The sequence below is a fragment of the Natator depressus genome, chromosome 12, assembly GCF_965152275.1.
Source record: "Natator depressus isolate rNatDep1 chromosome 12, rNatDep2.hap1, whole genome shotgun sequence".
Taxonomy (NCBI): Eukaryota; Metazoa; Chordata; order Testudines; family Cheloniidae; genus Natator; species Natator depressus.
Window position 1 is genome coordinate 23884247 of NC_134245.1, and position 19661 is coordinate 23903907.

The following is a 19661-nucleotide window of genomic DNA, read 5'->3' on the forward strand; positions in this document are numbered from 1 at the left end:
GCAGTAAATCAGTGCAGGAGCCCAGACCCTGTGGGCTCAGCCCCCCATGTCTATGGGGGAAGAGGGATTGGCCCCAGATCCTCTGGGCTCAGCCCCCTATGCCTCTAGGGGTTCCCCAATCTCTGCAGCCTCAGTCCCCTATGCCTCTGGGGGATCCCCCAATCTCTGCAGGCTCAACCCCATGTCTATGGAGGTCCCACAGTCCCTGCACACTCAGTCCCATGTGTCTGGGAGGGGGGCCCAGTCACTGCAGGCTCAGCCCCCTGTGCCTCGGGTGGGGGGGGTGCCCCAGTCCCTGCAGGTTCAGCCCCCAGTCCCTGCAGGCTCAGCCCCCTGTGCCTCAGGGGGGTTCCCCAGTCCCTGCAGGCTCAGCCCCCTGTGCCTCGGGGCGGGGGGCTAGTCCCTGTAGGCTCAGAGTCAGCCCCCCATGTCTGTGGGGGTCCCGCAGCCCCCCCGTGTCTATGGAGGGGTCCCCCAGTCCCTGGAGGCTCAGGCTCGGGGGGAGGTGGGTGTGCCCGCAGCCACCGGGTTTCCTCGCTTGTCGCCCCAGCCGGTCCCTGCTCCGGCTACAGCCCCGGGTGCCCTGAGGTGACTGCGCGGCCGCCGCCACAGAGAGCGAAGGGCGGCCGCGCGCCTCCAGCCCGGCCGCCGCAGCGGCACAGCGAGCGCGTCACGTGGGCGGCGGCGGCGCTGCGCCGTGTCCCTTCCACCTGCCCGGAGCGGCGGCGCGCCGGCCGGCCATGGGGCTGCGCCAGGGGCAGGCAGGGCGGGATGCTCCAGCGCCTCCACCGGCCCCGCGGGCTGCAGGGGCGCCCTGGGGCTGCCGCGCTGCCGGCGCCGCGGGCTCGGCGTAGAGGGGAGGCGGGCGCGGAGAGCCCCGCCGGAGCCGCAGCGAATTTCCCGCCGGCGAAGGGCAGGCGGCGGCGGGGACCCGCCATGGAGAAGGCTGCAGCGGCGGCCGCGGAGCTCCGGCAGGGCGCCCTGGTGCCGCTCACCGCCATCTGCCTGGGTAAGTGCAGCACCCTCCGAGCCGCCGCCGCCGCCGCCGGGAGCCGGACGCTCGTGCGGGCCCGGAGCGGCTGCGGGACAGACAAACGCCGGGTGGATGCGCAGCGGGAGCGTGACGGGCACCCTGGCCACAGACGGGACCGTGGGCACATAGGCACCCTGGCCACAGACGGGCACCTTGGGCAAATGGGCACCCTGACCTCAGATAGGCACCTTGGGCACATGGGCACCCTGGCCATGGAAGGGCACTTTGGTCACTGGCAGGTAGCCCTGTGGAAACCCTGGGCACAGATGGGCACCATGGGCACTGGCAGGGAGCCCTATGGGTGTTCTGGGCATTGATGGTCACGGAGGCACCTGGGGCACTGGCAGAAAGCTATGCCCACAGCTTGGGCATGGGAGCACACTGGCCACCTCTGGGCTCACAGAGCACAGAGGGACATGCAGACGCAGGTGGACACATGGCCATGCATGCTCCCTGGGCATGGGCAGACATGGATGAATACCTTGGGCAGGGACAGACAGACAAGCTGGTCACGAAATATACAGCTGCTGGACACACTGAGCACAGTGCAAGCATATGTACTTTACTTGTGCAAGGAGACTGCAGGCTGAAATGGGATCAGTTCTGTCTGGTGTGGGGAATGACAAAGTCTCCTAAAGCTTGGGCCAGGTATGCCTAGGAGAGTGACTTGTGTGGCTGCATTTGTTCTCAGTTGTGTTCTCTGTTTCTGCATAGATTTCTGTGAACTGTTTTCAGTCTTGCAGTAGCTAGAGGTTGTTTATTGGAAGTTAGCAGCATAGTAACTATATAAGCACGGTGGGCGTTTGGGGCTTGCTTATGGTTTACAAATAAGTCAGCATGGTTTCCCTTAATAGCGTTTCTTATTGTGTGTGTTCTATGCTTCACAAAAATGCCACCCCCAAGAAAAATAGAATATTCTTACAAATGTTACCAGTGCTGCTGCCACCACATAAATATACAACACTTTTTATAACCAGTGTTATGTGTTATTTATTTCAACATACGTGTACGTGTGCAAACTTCTTAACAAAATGCATATTATTTGATGGCTTAAAGGAAAAAGCTCATAAATTATAGTTTAGGATACACAGTGCAAATATCTGTGGATCTATTACAGTTTCTGTTTTAACTCGTTCTTCCCAGTGGTTTGTAACATCTCTGTAAAATAGCTTACTGTGCACTCAAACTTGGTGTATAAGGGCACAGATGTTGGAGCTTGTCAAGATAGATAAATATAAACTGTATATAAAATTTGAGTAGGGTTTTAACTGCGATTCTCCTTGACTTTGAAACCATGACTGTAACCTTACATAATGCTTAGAAAGTTTACCCATATTTGGATAATAGCCCCCTTTTTCATAGTCCATACCCTGGTCTAACTCTTGAGACACATTGAGGGTAGCACTTATTGTGCAGCAGTTATTTGTAGGCCTGTCAGAGGTTCCTGCCCAACCACCACTTGGCCAGAGTTCTCATCTGGTTGATAGTTTAATAGTGGTAGGATGAAAAATCCAGTTTCACTATTCCCCAATCATCTTCTGTTCCCCCTCCCTTCCTCCTGCCTGGAGCAACTGCTCTAATCTCTACTTCACAGTGAGTTTTAATGTATGGGAATTCAAATGCAAAATACATATTGTTACTTGTTTCAGATGCTTTTTTGCATAGTTGGCTGCCAGTTCCCAAGGTGCCTCTGTGTCCATCAATGCCCAGAACGCCAATAGGGCTGCCTGCCCATGCCCCGGCTGCCTGCCTGTGCCCAGGGTGCCCACAGGGCTGCCTTCCCATGCCCAGGTAACTGACCCCACATTCTGAACTGTTATGATACCTAGATATCTTGGCAGATATTTGAACTATGATGGCCTATCAAAATAAAAAGCACTTTGAAAAGGACCTTCTTTGCTTATATAATAAACTAATATTGACTTCCAAGAATCCTTAATAATAAACAATACTAATTGTAAAAATGCATTGTACGATCCCGCCGAACCCCATGCTATGTACTCAGGCAGCTAACTTTTGAGGTATGCTGCCCTGGCTACACTGCTATTTTTAGTGCAGTAGCTGGAGCACAGCTGCCAAATGAATGTCCACCCCAGCTGGGAATCGCACCTCCCAGCTGCTATGGAGACATATAACCATCATGGTTACCACTTATGGATTAACTTTAAGTTAAATGATGATCGACTTCTGTCGAGAATATTTTTGGTTTAATAGAGGTGGAAGAGAGGTGGAAGAGAGGCACAAGAGGTGCAAAGTTTATTGGTGTCAAAGCAGAAGTCGATGAGAGCTGTTTTCCAACCCAAAGGCCTCATCGTGAAAGGCAGAGCTCAGTGGAAGTTGCAGATGTTCAAAACCTCCCAAGACTAAGCTCTAAAGCACCAAAATGGACTATACAATAAACTTATTGCATACAGTACAAGCCACTTACTGTGGACTAGGAAAACTGTGACTCCTTGTTTTTCCCAGCTCTTCTGTTTCATCTCATGATTCCACTGAGCTTTCAATGTGCTATTTTCATTGCAGTTTATCTTCTATACCCATACCTTTAAGGATTCCAGGGTTGTGGGGAGACCAAAGGACCAGTACAGATGTCTGTTTTCTTCTGGGCCTCTAACATTTGTGAGAGCATGGAAGCTTGCACAGCTAGGACCTAACAGAAGGCAGTTTGACTTGCTATAGTCCTGTCAATGAGAAGGGAAAGGACATGGGAAGCCATGGACTGATTCTCCATCTGGGGAAGGTAAAATAAAACTCTGACTACAGTTCAGTCCAAGGCCTTATTTACAATGCTGACTTAATTTGAAATGAAAGGAAAGCAACTCCGAACTCTTGGTCTCAGCCACCAAAGTCCTTTCTAGCATTCAGCAAGCTGGGAAAGTTGAGGGCACACCTTTGCTAGAGACTTGGGCCTTCTGCGAGGTCCTATCCAAGGGACTTCCTTCAAAAATTTATCTTAATCCCCATCTTTGAAGACCAACTAGGTTCATTTTTTTATAGTGTCTCCAGCAGGCAGTCACATGATGCTGAACCATCTCCATCGTGTGCACTGTCTGCAGGTTACAACTCCCAGAAACACCTAGTCTTAAAAGGGTATGGTCTCAAAGGGCATAGGCCCAGACCTCAAACGTACTTAGGTTCCTACCTTCCATTGATTTCAGTGGAAATTAGAAGCCTTAATACCTTTGAGAATCTAAGTCTGCAGCCCAGTAACAGACATGCTTATGTGCCAGTGCTCTGTTATCAGCATCTGGAACATTAGGGAGGGTCAGGATTTCTGTACGGTGACTTACTGTTCTGTCACTAAGTAATTGGAACTAAGTCTCTAAGTCTGTCAGCTTTTTCCTGAAATTGGCAGTCAGTCACTGCCCACTCAGTTGCAGTGTATCTTCAACTTGCCACTAAGTCTGCACCTTTCCCAACCCAGCCTATTAGTTTCTCTGTGCTTTGTAGACTAGGTCCCTTATGAAAACATGTCTAGGAGAGAGACCTGTGAAGACCAGGAAAATCTGAACAAGGTTGTGTGATGTGGGGAGAAGAACTGATCAGTGGATGGCGCTGGCAGATCTGAGTGGATAGGAGTATGACTGAGTGAGAGCTAGCTGGGAAGAGCCAGACCGAGTGGCATATTGGAGCTGAGCATCAGTGAGCTTTAATACAGTATTAGAGTATTGCCCTAAGATATACTTACCAACATATCAAGAGTAAGCTAACACTGTGAAACTAATGAAATAATTACACAGCATTACATACGTTACTGTGTGTCAATTACATAATAAAATTAATGCTATTAAAGTAGTTTGAAGATAGTGTTAATAATGGTTATTAATACAAATCTGCAGCTCTGTTTCTAACACAGAATACACAAACATCATTACTCAATTGCCCTCCTGCTCACATTTTTTACTACAATATGCAATCCTTTTTAGCCATTTAGAAATTACAGAAGATTATTTTACTACTTCAGTTCTTCACTCCCTCTGCCACCAACCTTTTCCTGGTTGTGTTCATCATAATATCACCAATTCAATAATTGCAGTTTTGTGTGATTAGTAGTCTGTCAGGGCCACTTGCTATCTTCAGTTGTTAGGGATCTCTCCATTGAGGTGGTGAGTGGTCAGCTGAGGTCAGTGAGGGTCTATTTAGTTTTTGGACTTTAGATTGCAAGGAAGAAAAGTTTTCCAATTAGTGCCAACTGCAGTGGTCTTTTTGTGTGGATTCCGTTCACAAAAATCTCCACTATTTGACACAGGACACTGAACTGCTATCATACTGGGATAAGTTTCAGTCAGTGGTGACCAGAACTGGATTTGAACTGGCAACTAAGGGTATGTCTAGAGTGCAATTAGACACTTGCAGCTGGCCCAAACCAATTGACTTGGGCTTATGGGGGTTGGGCTGCGGGGCTGTTTTATTGGAGTGTAGACTTCTGGGCTTGGGCTGCAGCCCGAGCCTGGAAGTCTACACTCCAGTGAAACAGTCCCACAGCCCAACCTCTGGTAGCCCGAGTCAGCTGGCACTGGCCAACCGCGGGTTTTTATATGTAGTGTAGACTTACCCTTAGCAGCATATCCCATTCTCTGGACTTTCCACTCCCCTATGATAGGTACTTAATATTTCTGTTATGCTAGTTTTAATTCTGTTGTAAGCTCTTCTGAGCAAGGACCATCTTTTTATTCTGTATTTGTATAGCACCTAGCACCGTGTGGCCCTGCTCCAGGGCTAGGGTCCCTAGGTACTGCTGCAGTACAAATAATAATAATTAGATACAGCATCCCAAGTGACTGTCAGAGGAGAAGGGAGTCAGTCCTGCTCTTCCTGGTGTTGTTTTTACACTTTAGTTTCTGATCATATCTAAGTTATTTTTCAGTGTTTCTAATGCACTTGTCACCATAGTATCTAGGCATTTTACATGGATTATAGAAGACTGTCCAAATGGTTCGTCAGGACTAGTGAAACTCCCCTTATTCATGAGGCAGGTGTCTCATTTACTTCCATGTCAGTCTGTTGCTGTATCCCTTACTACATTGTGGGAGACCTTCTGGTAATGACTGTTCCAGTGAATCACTTTTTCTGATGCTGTATTCTGAAACATTTCCTCATGAAGTGAGACTTTAGACTATGAAGATTGCTTGGGGAGTAATTTGCAATGAGATGGTGGCAGGTATCTCCATATCCCTCCTGATTAGCACTCTTTAAAGAAAAAAACACAAAACCCTCCTTTTAATGGCATTGAATAAGTCGAACTGGGTGCTTTGGCTTTTGAAGCTTCTTCTGCAGAGTGATATTTGTTGATAAGGAATAAACTTTGCTTTACATAGTGGGGCCAAACTTAAAAATAATAATCATAATAATTAATTTCCAACATTGAAACCAGTGAAGTGACCAACTGTTATCGTACATGTTTTAGTGTAATTGCACTTCCTCCTCCCCCAATAAATAACCAGTAGAAGATAACTTAAAGTAGATTGGCAACTGATTCTCTTCATAGCATAGTTGACAGACATTCAACTAACATTCTGTTTTCTGGATAGCAGAAGAATAGCAGATTATGTGAACTCTCACCATAGATAAGCAAAGTTCTTGTTTGTAGAATGCAGAACATATGAATGCAGTATCACTGCAAATGCTTTGAAAGAGTAAATTATTAACTGCCAGCTCAGCCAATGGACTCTGTAATGAATACTATTTTTTGTATCTTACACAGTGAATCTCTTCTTAACTGGGAAAATAGAAAGTGCTGTTACCTCATTAGGTAAGACACATTTATCTTATTTCCTCCAAGCATTTGAGTTTCTTATTATTTTGCTGATGATGCCATTTTCCCCCATGCAGATAAAGCTGTTGCTGAAACTGGATGACTTTATCAGAGACGTTTAACAATGGATTTTTAGAAAGTTCCTCTGTTTTTAAATCTCTACATGAGTGTAATATTTCACCAAAATCAATATCGCTGTCCTAGACAAAACATTTAGCCTGAGGTTATGTTTGCAAATACACATCAATATTTTCGGGGAAAAAAATTCTTAAACAGTGTGTGAGAAAGACAAAAGAGTGAGATACTATATTTTATTGGACCAACTTCTGTTGGTGGAAGGGACAAGCTTTTGAGTTTCACAGCGCTCTTCTTCAGGTATGGGGAAGTTAACCAGAGTGTTCAAGCTAAATATAAGGTTGAACGCTCCAGTATCCCATCTTATATGTAGCCTGAACACTGATCCACCAAGAGAAGTTGGTCCAGTGAAAGACATTACCTCACCCACCTTGTCTCTCTCCTATCCTGGGACAAAAACAGCTACAACAACGCTCCATTGAACAGTGTCATGTTTTTGTAAAAAATGGGAAGCCATGAAATTCAGGTGTGTGTGTATTAGGGCTGTCGATTAATCGCAGTTAACTCATGCGATTAACTAAAAAATATTAATCGTGATTGAAAAAATTAATTGCAATTAATTGCAGTTTTAATTGTACTGTTAAACAATAGAATACAAATTGAAATTTATTAAATATTTTGGATGTTTTTCTACATTTTCCAGTATGTTGATTTCAATTACAACACAGAATACAAAGTGTACAGTGCTCAATTTATATTATATTATTTTATTACAAATATTTGCATTGTAAAAATGATAAAAGAAATAGTATTTTTCAGTTCACCTCATACAAGTATCGTAGTGCACTCTCTTTATCGTGAAAGCGCAACTTACACATGTAGATTTTTTTTTTTTAACATAACTCCACTTAAAAACAAAACAATGTAAAGCTTTAGAGCCTACAAGTCTAGTCAGGCCTACTTCTTGTGCAGCCAATCACTAAAAGAAATAAGTTTGCTTACATTTACAGGAGATAATTGGACTTGTAAAATTTTACATTGTTTTATTTTTGAATGCAGTTATTTTTTGTATATAACTCTACATTTGTAAGTTCAACTTTCATGATAAAGAGATTGCACTACAGCACTTAAGTGAACTGAAAAATACTATGTTTTGTTTTTACAGTGCAAATATTTATAATAAAAATAAATATAAAATGAGCACTGTGTACTTTGTATTCTGTGTTGTAATTGAAATCAATATATTTGAAAATGTGGAAAACATCCAAAAATATTTATATAAATGGTATTCTATTATTGTTTAACAGCACGATTAATCATGTGATTAAGCGTGATTAATTTTTTTTTTAATCGCTTGACAGCCCTAATGTATATATACACTCTCTGTCCTTACTCCAGTACAGGAAGATATAGAAATGCTAAATGGGGGACCCCTAAGCAATCTTAATTCTGCCCCTTTATTCCTGTCATTTTGTGCAAGATGGATATGGGTCTGACCAGCATCACAGCTAGTTGATAAGTTAAGTCCTGTATACCTTGCCTGTTTGCTCAGGGATCTGGGCAGCTGTATACTTGAGTGTTTCACTTGTGCCTTCAGACTTCTTGAAGTAGATCCACGTCTCTTAATTTCCATGGAAGACTCCAGATTTATGACACTTTCTCCTGTCTTCCTGAGCAGCTACCTGAATCTCTTGGGGAACAGGGAGGCTTAATGGAAAGTGAATATGACTGGAACAATCTAACTGAGACCAAAGAGAATAGGAGTTTATGTAGGTGAAACATTTTGCCCGCATTCTGATCATGAGGTGCTTTGAGGGTAGAGAGCCTTCTGGTCACTGTGTGGAACCAAAATGGAAACTGCAACTGTGAAGATGCAACTCCTGTGATCCCATCTGTTAAGCAGATGGGCAGGTCATAACCGCACCCCATAGAAAGCAGGGGCGGCTCTACCAATTTTGCCTCCTCAAGCAGTCGCCACCGAATTGCCGCCGCTGCAACAGCCGTGGAGCTGCCGCCGAATTGCCGCCGCGCCCGGAAGAGTGGCGGAGCTGCCGCCCAAAAGCTGCGACGGCGGGAAGAGCAGTGGAGCTGCCGCCGAATTGCCGCCGCAGGACACGGGCTGTCGCCCCATTCTGAATGCCGCCCCTGGCACCTGCTTGGAAAGCTGGTGCCTGGAGCCAACCCTGATAGAAAGACAGTTTCACCCTGAAGGAGCCAGCAGCCTCAGAGCTCCAGCTGCCCAGGCTTCTATGTGAACCCGGGGCCCGTTCTCCTGAAGGATAGGGACTAGCTAGTCACAGTTACAAACTCCCTCTCCCCCATGACTTTCAGACTTATACAGCTCATTGGAGATTTAACAGGTGATGTAAGTGCTACGTATTTAGTTATTATTGGGGCTGAGAAAAATTATGAGGCCACTTGTGTTCAGAAGCTTAGTCATGAACCACAGGCTCCATTTAGGTATTTTCAGCTTTGTTGTTTTATGCTTGAGATGCAAATAATAATTTCTCATTATTAGTATAATTTTCTAGTCAATAGCAATATTATTATATGTATTATTATGAGCAACACTGAGTCCTCATAAGGGTCAGGGTCCCATTGTTGGAGTCACTTTTAAAATACATAGATACGCATAATCCCAGCTCAAAGACTGTATAATCAAAATTTAAATAAGACATAATAAGTGAGTGTGACAAACAATAGGATGAAAAGAGCAGGAGGGAGGCTGAAGTAACCATAAGATAACATGGTCAGCTAGTTATTGCACAACTTGTTGCTTTCAAAACAGAACTAGGGCTTGGGAGTACAGTTGCAATGGGAGAAGGTAGTTGGTCTTGTGGATTAGTTTACACACCAGTGGAAATGTGGGTGGTTTGTAAAACTATTTTTAAATATTTTTGGAACAAAACTGAGCTCTAGTCAGTATTCTGTCTGAATGATTCTTTAGCTTTTGCCCTGTATCCATTACTCTGTATTGAATGTGAGGTCAGATTACTCCATTCAGAATTGTACTGCTTCTTGTTGATTTAGTTTAATTGAAGAGGTCTTTGCATTACCATTTTAAAAATGGTGTTTCTGGTTAGAAGTTGGCAGAGGTAGATGCGTTTTGTTTCACGAAGAATGTTGAGATACTGTAACTCTTAAAGTTTCTGGGCTTGGTTCTGCCATGGGTTACTCTGTCTTCTGGCAGTGCAACAGGAATGGTGGAAAGTGAATCTAGGGGGGCATTGTAGTGGAGTAAGTCACATGCAACTTCTTCTGTGCCTGGGTTTTGTGGGGAGGGGAGAGTAGGCCAGCGCAGCTGTAAAATTTATGTTCATGGTGAGGGAGGGTCATAACAAGAGAGGGGCATGGGGCATGGCCAGGTTCCCAGAGCATTTGAGGATTCGTTCTCTGCCAGTTTTATGTTAAAACTGCCCTTCCAGGGCTGAACCCCCAATGTAAGTCAGTTTTGCAAACACTCCTGCCTTCCCATTTTGTTGAATCTCTCTTCTGGTTCAGTTGCTTTTGCTGTTCTAGGGGTTGCAGTTTGTGTCTTACCTCTGAGAATATGGGTGGATTGATTCCTCTATCTATAATGGCTATCACAAACACAAGGGAGAAATTGATAGGAACGTGGTACTATGCATTGGAATCTTCCTCATGAACATTTGGTAGCAAGGAAAGCACTCTGTGACGCAGTTTATCTGGCCAGCAGACCTTGTGTCTGTTTACATTCCATTTGATCAGTAATAAGAATCCACTAGGGATTTGATTCAATATTCCATACAGAGGGCATTATTAAGATGCGTTTCTGTTTGAGAGAAGCTCTCCGAGCCCAGATCGCTCATGGCCGGGCTTGTGTAAAGAATTTGTATACAGTTTTTAAAAAAGATATAAAAATATAGAAGATTAAATATTGTTGTCCTAACTATTGATTTTGTTTTTAAATACAGCATTTCTGAAAATAATGTACTGTTATCTAGGGCTTACCATTCTCTGTGATGTACTGTTCTGATCTTAATCAGAACTGGCTAATCTTAAAGGCAGGAAATGTAGGCTGCACTTAGCTTTTTATAAACTCTGTTCTCACTCTTGTTCAGAATTTGCTTAAAACATTGAGGAGAAACAGCTATTGAACAGTCGTTTGAAACAGCTACCAGTAATGTTACTGATAATACCTGCAGAATTGTCCAGGATTTCTTTCTCCTTAGAGCTTTCCCTTTTCACTTAGATGTTTTCATAATTTGAAGATGCTTTAACTTATTTTCTCTTAAGAAATAGTAACACTGTCACGCTAAAGTAAACTTTAAAAACCATAATACTGTATCCAGACTTCAGATGTTATGTTTTGACTTCAGTTATCTTTGTAACAAGCCCTCTAAATATACTCCAGTAATCACCGTGTCTCCATCAATCTGTTCCTGAATTAGAGTCCATTCGTGTAGTACTTAAACATCTGTTATCATCAGTGGATGTTTTGTCTTTGTATGGACTGCATGATTGGGTCTTAATTTATTGACGTCAGAATCCCTTCCAAATCATGGTGTTATAATTATGTAACTGAAGAAGTGGCATATGAGGTGGCTTATTCTACTACTATTCTGTGGCACTCCTTTTCTCTTTACATTGTTATCACTCTCCCTCTCACTCTGTCTGCTTCCACTCTCTGCCCTTGACTCCCCAGTGGCGCCCTTTTAGGTTATCACTCTAACAGAGAAAGCACCGTGACCTTGTTTCGAACTGAACGCAAACTTAAAAACATTTGATGTGACTGTTTTGTTACCAACATTTAAGGCTTTCAGTAAAAAGGTATTGAGATTTTAAAAATATATATGTATTCATTTATTTTAGTTAAAAGATTCTTTATAAAAGGTAAAAGAACAGCAGATTGGAAAGCAGACCTTGAACAGCTCACCATGTATAAATAGTTCCCTACTATTTCACAGCAGAGCCAGTGCATAGTGGATAAGGAAGAAAGAGGAGGCGGCAACTGACTCGGAAGGAGGCAGGGTAATGAGCACTGATGGGAAATGAGATACATCAAAAACACATGCCAGTTAAATGAGATTTGGGTAAACATAATAGTACTTTTTCAGTTTGCCTTAATGTGTCAGTGGTTCTCTGTCTTTGACACACACATATTTTTTATTTTAATAGGAAACAACAAAAGGATAACTTTGATATTTAAGGTTTCAGAGTAGCAGCTATGTTAGTCTGTATCCGCAAAAAGAAAAGGAGGACTTGTGGCACCTTGGAGACTAACAAATTTATTTGAGCATAAGCTTTCGTGAGCTACAGCTCACTTCATCGGATGCTCATGAAAGCTTATGCTCAAATAAATTTGTTAGTCTCTAAGGTGCCACAAGTACTCCTTTTCTTTTTGATATTTAACTGTTGTCCATTCAGATTAGGAATTTCAATAAGAGCAGCAAAGCCCAGACAGAGCGTTTTTGCTCTGTTCGAGGAAGGAAGCCATTATAAGGTAACTAGCACCAGTGGATGTTATCAGATAAATTGCCTAAATTGGCAAAGCTTTGTTTCTCTTACATCCATTTCTGCCCACATACATTTTCAAATGAGTTATTTAGTTAGCTTTGTATATAGTTCTTTTAGGGTGTTGCTGATAGCAGTGATGCAGAATTAACTAGGAGAACACACCTGAAAAACTAAAATCTCATGCCGCATCAAATCTACTGCATGTACTTTCTAATATCGAAAAAGTTTAACTGTTTGAAGCATCTGTTACTCAGGGTCACTCTAGTATGATCACTCTAGATACTGCTCCATCTTAAAATTATGAAAACGGAATATGCTTGAAAATGCAGTTTTTTTTCTTGATCTTAAAAATACTGATTAATGGGTGAGCATTGTGACATCAGCCACTCAGTCACCAGTGTGTCTGTGTGACTTTTTCAAAATCAGGATTGAAATAAGTTTGCATGGCCAACATCTCTGTATCCTATTGTTCCGTAGTCGTAATGTATCCAGTATCAACAACAGGTGCTAATACAAAACCCAATAATTAGTGTAAGGATGATAGTACTGCTGTTGGTGGAAGCCTTAGGACAAGAACGTATAACCAGTGGTTTTGGTTCCCTGCTCAGTGTGCTGAAGAGCCTTTTTCAAAAGGACCTAATGTTATAAAGTTTTAGTTGCAGCAGTTAGGAGAAATGATCTTTGCAGGCTCACCTCATATGGTTTTAGTTCTGCCCATGATGCATTTATACAGTGATGATTGTGGAGGAGGAACACATTTAAAATTCTAAGTACAGTCTGTAGCAATACGTGTAATGAGAGAACTTGAGAGCTTTGGTGGGAAGATCATGTGGATCTTATTTTCAGTACAGTTGCATCCACTTCTCAATTTCTGTCTATCAGCAGCCTCACTGGGAGGGCACTTTGGGATCGCTTTATTTTTAGAAATGTGAGCAGCCAAAGTTTTTTTGTTATAAAATTCATTGTGGAATTTTTATGTTGCAAAAATGTGTAATTGAAAACTATTAATGTAAGCTAGATGTCTTGGTGTGTTTGCTGTTTACAAGTTGACAGTAAAGTTTTTATATCTTATGCGTTAGGTAAGCTATCTGCCTAATGGTTTTTATATTCATGGGGCCTACACTTAAAGTACAATACGTAGCGCTTACTGCATATTAAACTGTAGTGTATGAATTTAAAAGTAACTTTTCTGTGGTGGTAGATTTCAGCAATAACTTGTTAGCCCATGATTTACAGCATGTTGATGGTTTGGTTTGTTTTGAATGTACATATGCACAAGGAAATCCAAGATTTGGGGCATCCTTTTTCTCCTTGTAAACTTCTAGGCTATGAGAAATTAGGCTCCCATCAAAAGGTAAAATATTCTGCTGTTAAGAGCAAATCATAAAATGCTTATTCTTGATTTTAAAATAGCTCTGAAAATATTTCTAAATCTAACGGAGAATGTTCAGACTAAGTATTACATTTCACATAGTTTCCCTCTCATACTATACTGAGTATATTTTCCCATCAGAAAAACTTTGGCTATTTGTTCTTGGACCATTTCACTTTCCTCTGCTATTGAATTGGATATTTGCAAATTAGATGTATTTGTGGTCCCTAATTTAATAATTGGCACTCCCATAATGTCCTCTATATGAGTATCTGAAAGTGCTTTGAAAACATTGGGCTGTATTTAGCATTCCTACTCCTGCACCTCTCTCCAGATACCTCTCCTTGAATCAGTAGTCCTTGCTCAGGATTCCCCAGGAGTTTTGTGGGTGTAAAGATTGCTGAATAGAGCCCTGTAGCCATTTAAATCTCCTAGCACCCTGTTGGAGTAGGTAAGTGTTATCACAGATTTTTACAGAAGAGAAAATTGAAGATGAGTGATTCAGAACCTGATTTTCTAAAAGTTAAGGATACAAAATCTTGTTGTAACTGCATGTCTGATTTGCATGCACACTAACTGTGACTGCATGCAAATAGGTATTTGTATGTGAAAATGGCCATTTAAATGTATGGTTGACCATATTGCAAATGCATTTGTGTTTTCAACTTAGCACACCTTTTCTGTGCCTCATTAGAAAATCCGGTATGAAAGGGTGTTCTTTGAGCTGTCAATCACTCTTACTTCCTCTTGAAGTCGTGAGAACTAAGGGTGCTACACACCTGATAGGATTGAGTCTGGAGTGATTTGCCCAAGGTCATACAGGAACTCTGAGGCAGACTCAGGACTCTTGATTCCTGCTGTAGTGGGTTAACCACCAAATAGCCTTCCCCTCCCCCACTTTACAAAACAACCAAACCTAACCCCAAGTTAGATATCCTCACCCATTTTCTCATTTATGTATGTCTTTCCTTCTGTTTCTTTTTAAATATAGGGATAAAATATTCAAGTAATTTACAAAAACATCTATGCCTTGTTAAATTAACAATCCATGTCAGAGTTCTGAACCCAAACATTGTGCTATTGAATGAAAATTAGAATATGCAATAGGCCAGTGTAGCTCAGTTGTGCAAATGGAGTGAAACAGAACCATATACTTGAAGCATGACTAAAACATTTTCATAAGACCTTGGCTTCCATTTGGGCACCTAACTAAAACTGCCACATTTTCAAAGGTGTTCAGCCCCTGGCAGTTTCCGTTACTCAGGATAAATTAGGAGAATCGTCAGTGGAATCACACTTCTATAAAATTAGAATACTGTAAGTGACTTTAAAATCAGGCCTGGACTGTATAAAAGCGTAGGTTTGTATTACAGACCTGCACTATCGGTATCTGTACTGACTAAGTGGAAAGAAAGAAAGAAAGGCAGGCAGCCAGCTGGAGTATGTTATCCTGCATAACCATTCAAGGAACAGAAAAAATTCCACTGATATTATTCCCAGAAAATGAATAGTCTGAGCAGATGGTTTAACGCAGAGATGTGCTTGAACCAATGCATCGGTTCTGAACACCCCAAACTTTGGGAGTATTTGAAATCAGGATCTAATTTTGTCTCTTTCACTTCTTTTCTGTATCTGAGAACTCTCTTTTAAAAAATTAAAACTCTCGAGGCTTGTGATTTGGTTAGGAGAATAAACAGTTTTCCAGGAACTTACTATTGAAAAGTAAGGCTCTAGATTTTTCATGTTGAATATGGATCACCTCCAGTTGCTGAGTGGCATACCCAGTCTCTGGGAAGCTGGTGAGTAAGTAAGACAGTTTTCTTCATCATTATATTCTCTTGGCAGATCCATGCAGGATTATTGATCGTATCTTTTTGGCAGATTCATGCGGGGTTGTTGATCCTATTTTGTGAGGTGTCTGCTCGCCTACATTTAAAGCCAGGTGATAAAGATCAGGGTAGGAGAGAGAAAAGCAATAAAAGGATATAATTGTTGACTCTTAAGTTATCTGTAATCATTAGAAATTGAGGAAGGTTATTGTAGCTAATGTGTATTTTTGATTAGCTTAAACCTTTAACAAAAGAGCTTTTTTTCTTGGTTGACAGCTGCTTGCAGTGGAAAACTGGAACAGCACACAGAGAGACGTGGAGTCATCTATAGTCCTTCCTGGCCACTAAACTATCCTCCAGCCATAAACTGCAGCTGGTACATCCAAGGAGATCACGGAGATATGATAACAATTAGGTATGATTTGTAGTGTTCTGTTGAGATGACAGATTGCTTTGCTGAAATGAATTATAAGAGCTTGTGTAATATGCTAAAATGAAGTTGTCTAAAAGAACTGTAAAAATTATAGAGCTTTTGTGCTAAGAAATTTGTGATTGATGCTTGGTGAAATATAATTGCAAGTCAGGAGGATCCTCTCATTTAAAAGATATCACGTAGTCTATTTAGGTATCTTAGGTAGTGAGAGAGCCCCATTACTGTAGTATTGAGTCCCTCACAATTTTTTTTAATGCACTTATCCTTACGGTACTGCTGTGAGGTAGGGAAGTACTATGATTCCCATTTGGTAGGTGGGGAGCTAAGGCACAGGGAAACTAGTTTGGTCACATCAGCTGAACAATCATTTTGCCCCTTTCTCTACATTTTAATGGGAATGGGGACATGAGACTTGGATTAGGATAGAGTTTGAGTTTAAGGTTGAATGAATGTTAGGACTCATGTCTGAAGACGACAAAATCTCGAGTTTTTCCTCTGAGATATCTGCTTTAGTTGGTAGAAATCTTATGATGTCAGCGAGATATGATCCATTTTAGGGAAACTGGACAGCTCCCAATTTTGGATTACTGTAGAGGGGTGGTTTAGATTTGGGGACTAGGCTACAAAACTACTTCCCATCTTACATTCATAGTTGGGAGAGTTTGAATTTCAGGTTGTTATTCAGACTCATGTCTGATCTAAGGCCATTCTCAGTAGTCACATAAGGAGAAAAATCCACAGATGGCGGAACTGAACATGGTATACATGATTTTCCTGTTTACTCAGAGGTCTGGTTAATAACCCCTTGCAGATGTCCAGGCTAGCATCCACATTGTTAGCAATAATGTAAATTATATTGGTATATGGCAGTGGGAAACTGACTCCTTTACCAAGCAGTAACTAAAGCATAAACAGTGCTTAACATGGTCTGAAACAAGTTTGAGGGGTCTATTATAATCTGGGAGCAGCAGCTTTGGTAAGTTGGTGCTTAAAGTGAGTTGCTTGGCTCAATTTTATTTTTATTTATATATTTATTTGGTCTGCAACCCCTTGCAAGCGCTCCATTCCCCCCCCCCCCCACGTTATAAATACAGACACACACTTTAAGCACTGGGTATAAATATAGAAGGCCAGTTTTTCAAACAAGTCTTTTTAAATAGTCCGAAAGAATTTGCCAGTAACCTATTTGCATGCTTTCCCACCTACCATTTGCATAGGGAAATACACATTAGTGCAAAAACTATTATGCAATAAGTGATGATAATGCAGGCACGATCACCAATTTTATAGGTTCATTTTCTAAAGCCCATTTGAAAATTAGGCTCACAGAGATGTTTAAGATTCTCACAACAAAACAAAGAAAGGGGGCCTTTTCTGTAATTATGTCACAAAGTCATTTTGTATGTAACTGATGGTTCAACATGTCATCACTGCTCCATTAAATTAACATTCAGCAAAGCAAGTATTTCCTGTTATTTAGCACTTCCGAAAATAAGCAATTACCATTAAAGAGTTAGCATTGATGACATAATTTCAGCCCTTTCTGGGAAAGCACTCTTAATAAAAGAAGCACACACACACACACACACACACACACACACACACGAAAAGGATACTTTGAACTCTAATGTTCACATACTGTGAAAATACTTTAGTTTTCTGTGTTAATCACAGTATCCACTTCAGACGAAGAACTGTTGGTTTTTTTTTTTTAAAGCCATTTTTTTGTTTTTAATACTCCTGTGTTTGACACCATCTGCTGAGTTGTAAGCTCAGCTGCCTAAAAGGACTGCAAACCTCTTCAACTGCAGATGCTCTACAATTAAAAAGAAATCTGCTGTAGACGGAATAATAGGAGGGTTCCTTCTTCCATTGTTTGAAATAGGAACTAATTATAATAAACAAGCAAATGCATACCTGCCAGCATTTGAGATCCACAAGTAGGTATATACTTTCAAACTCCATTAAAATATACTGGACTAGGAGAGTGAGCTTGTAAACAGAGACTGTTGGAAAGTAGGAGGAAATGCACTAATGAAATTAGAACTTTGCTTTAGGTGTACAGATGGCAGAAGAATCTAAGGTAGGTTTACATGGAAGTGTTCATTAAAAAAATACTTGGCCAAATTCAACCCTGATGTAACTATTCACAACTTTGTTGCAGTCCACCTAGGCATTATTTAATGAAAATACTGTTGTTTGTATTTTGATAGCCCTCCCCTAGCAGCTTCCAGGCAGATTTGGGGCCCCCAAATAGTCAGTAACAAAGAATTTGAAGTAACGGGGGAAGGATGACTATGGAAATGGTAGTAATATGTTTCCATAAGTCAGACATGTGCAGAGCTACATGGTTTTGAGTTGTTGTTTTTATGTAAAGAGCTAGCAGTGTTTGGTTTTTGTCACTAGAGTAATCAGATGGGATTTAAACACACAGGGCCAATGTCTGCCCTAAGATTCACATGTACAAGTTTCATTGAGGACAATGGGAGCCTTGTGTGTATGTCCAAGGGAACAGTTTGGTTCACTGGTGACAGATGGGTTAAGATGTTTTGTTTAAATAGCTGCTCTTCTGACTTAAAGTGACTCATATGAATATTACTTTGCATCTTATGCACAACATTTCATTTTAAGATCTCTAAGCACTTTACAACTATTACAGTAAGCTAGAAGGCTTGCAGTATTATCCCCATTGTACATATGAGGAGATTGAGAAATAGGCAGGGTAAGTGACTTGCTCAGAGTCACATAGCATGGCCATAGCAAAGTGGAGAATAGAATCCAGGTGTTCAGATTTCGTTGCTTTAACCACCAGACATGCTCCTTCCCTAACATTCTCATAAAAAGGTGTGGAAGGGGCAAACTGACGTTGTCACTTTTCTTGATTCAATAAGTTTTTTTGGATTTTAGAAAAAAAAATCCTGTGTGCTGTATTAAACTAGCTGTATTTCCTTTTATCTTCAGTTCTGACTGCCAGCAAGAGCAGCATTACAACATAGGATAGTTGGGGTACACCAAGAATCACTAAGGGATGAAATTACAATTGCAAGTAGTTATGGTAAACAAAATCATTGCAATCTGGGCCAGTTTATTCTAAACCTGTTATTCAGCAGCTTCCAATAAAACAGTGCCCTGTTCTACCTATGGATGAAGGAGATTGTCTCCCAAGGGCATTCCCCTTGAACACTTTGTTTTAATATTTTCCTCTCATATGTTTGTATTGATTTTCCTCAGCTGCTTACCTTTTCATGATTTCCCTTTTCCCTTCCATAGTTTATTTTTCAGACTCAGCAGAGACAGGTTCAACAGTCAGAAAATATGTTTGCTTTTTAAGCTGCAGGCAAGAGCAGCTGGCCTTCAAGAATCTCTACAATCTGCATTTAGGATAACAAATTACTACTTGTAACCAGTTTCTTTAGTATTTTAAGCTTAGATTGCATTTTTATTTTATTTGCTGGGTAATCTGCTTTGATCTGTTTGCTATCCCTTAAAATTCATCTTTTGTAGTTCATAAATTTGTTTTTGTCTAAAACCCAGTGTGTGGAATTCATAACTGGGGAGCATAAAGCTATTGCATATCTCTCGCCACATTGAGGGAGGGGATGAATGTCATGAGTTTATGCTGTATAGTTCTCTGTGCAGCGCAAGATGGTATAATTTTGGGTTTATCCTCTAGAGGGGGTGTGCGC

General features: G+C 41.5%; 1 protein-coding gene across 4 annotated transcripts in view; it reads left to right on the forward strand.

The window, feature by feature from the left end:
- The window catches only part of LRP3 (LDL receptor related protein 3), a 63606-nt gene that overhangs the window by 32802 nt on the left and 11143 nt on the right, over positions 1-19661 (forward strand). Inside the window, exons 1-3 of one of the 4 annotated variants that reach the window (XM_074968737.1) lie at positions 772-1009; positions 6738-6785; positions 15819-15957. In XM_074968737.1, the coding sequence (XP_074824838.1) occupies positions 772-1009; positions 6738-6785; positions 15819-15957 (425 nt within the window). Of the gene's footprint in view, positions 1-771; positions 1010-2721; positions 2825-3610; positions 3774-6737; positions 6786-15818; positions 15958-19661 lie in introns of those variants that run through there. The other 3 variants (XM_074968738.1, XM_074968739.1, XM_074968741.1) reach the window with 3 other exon arrangements.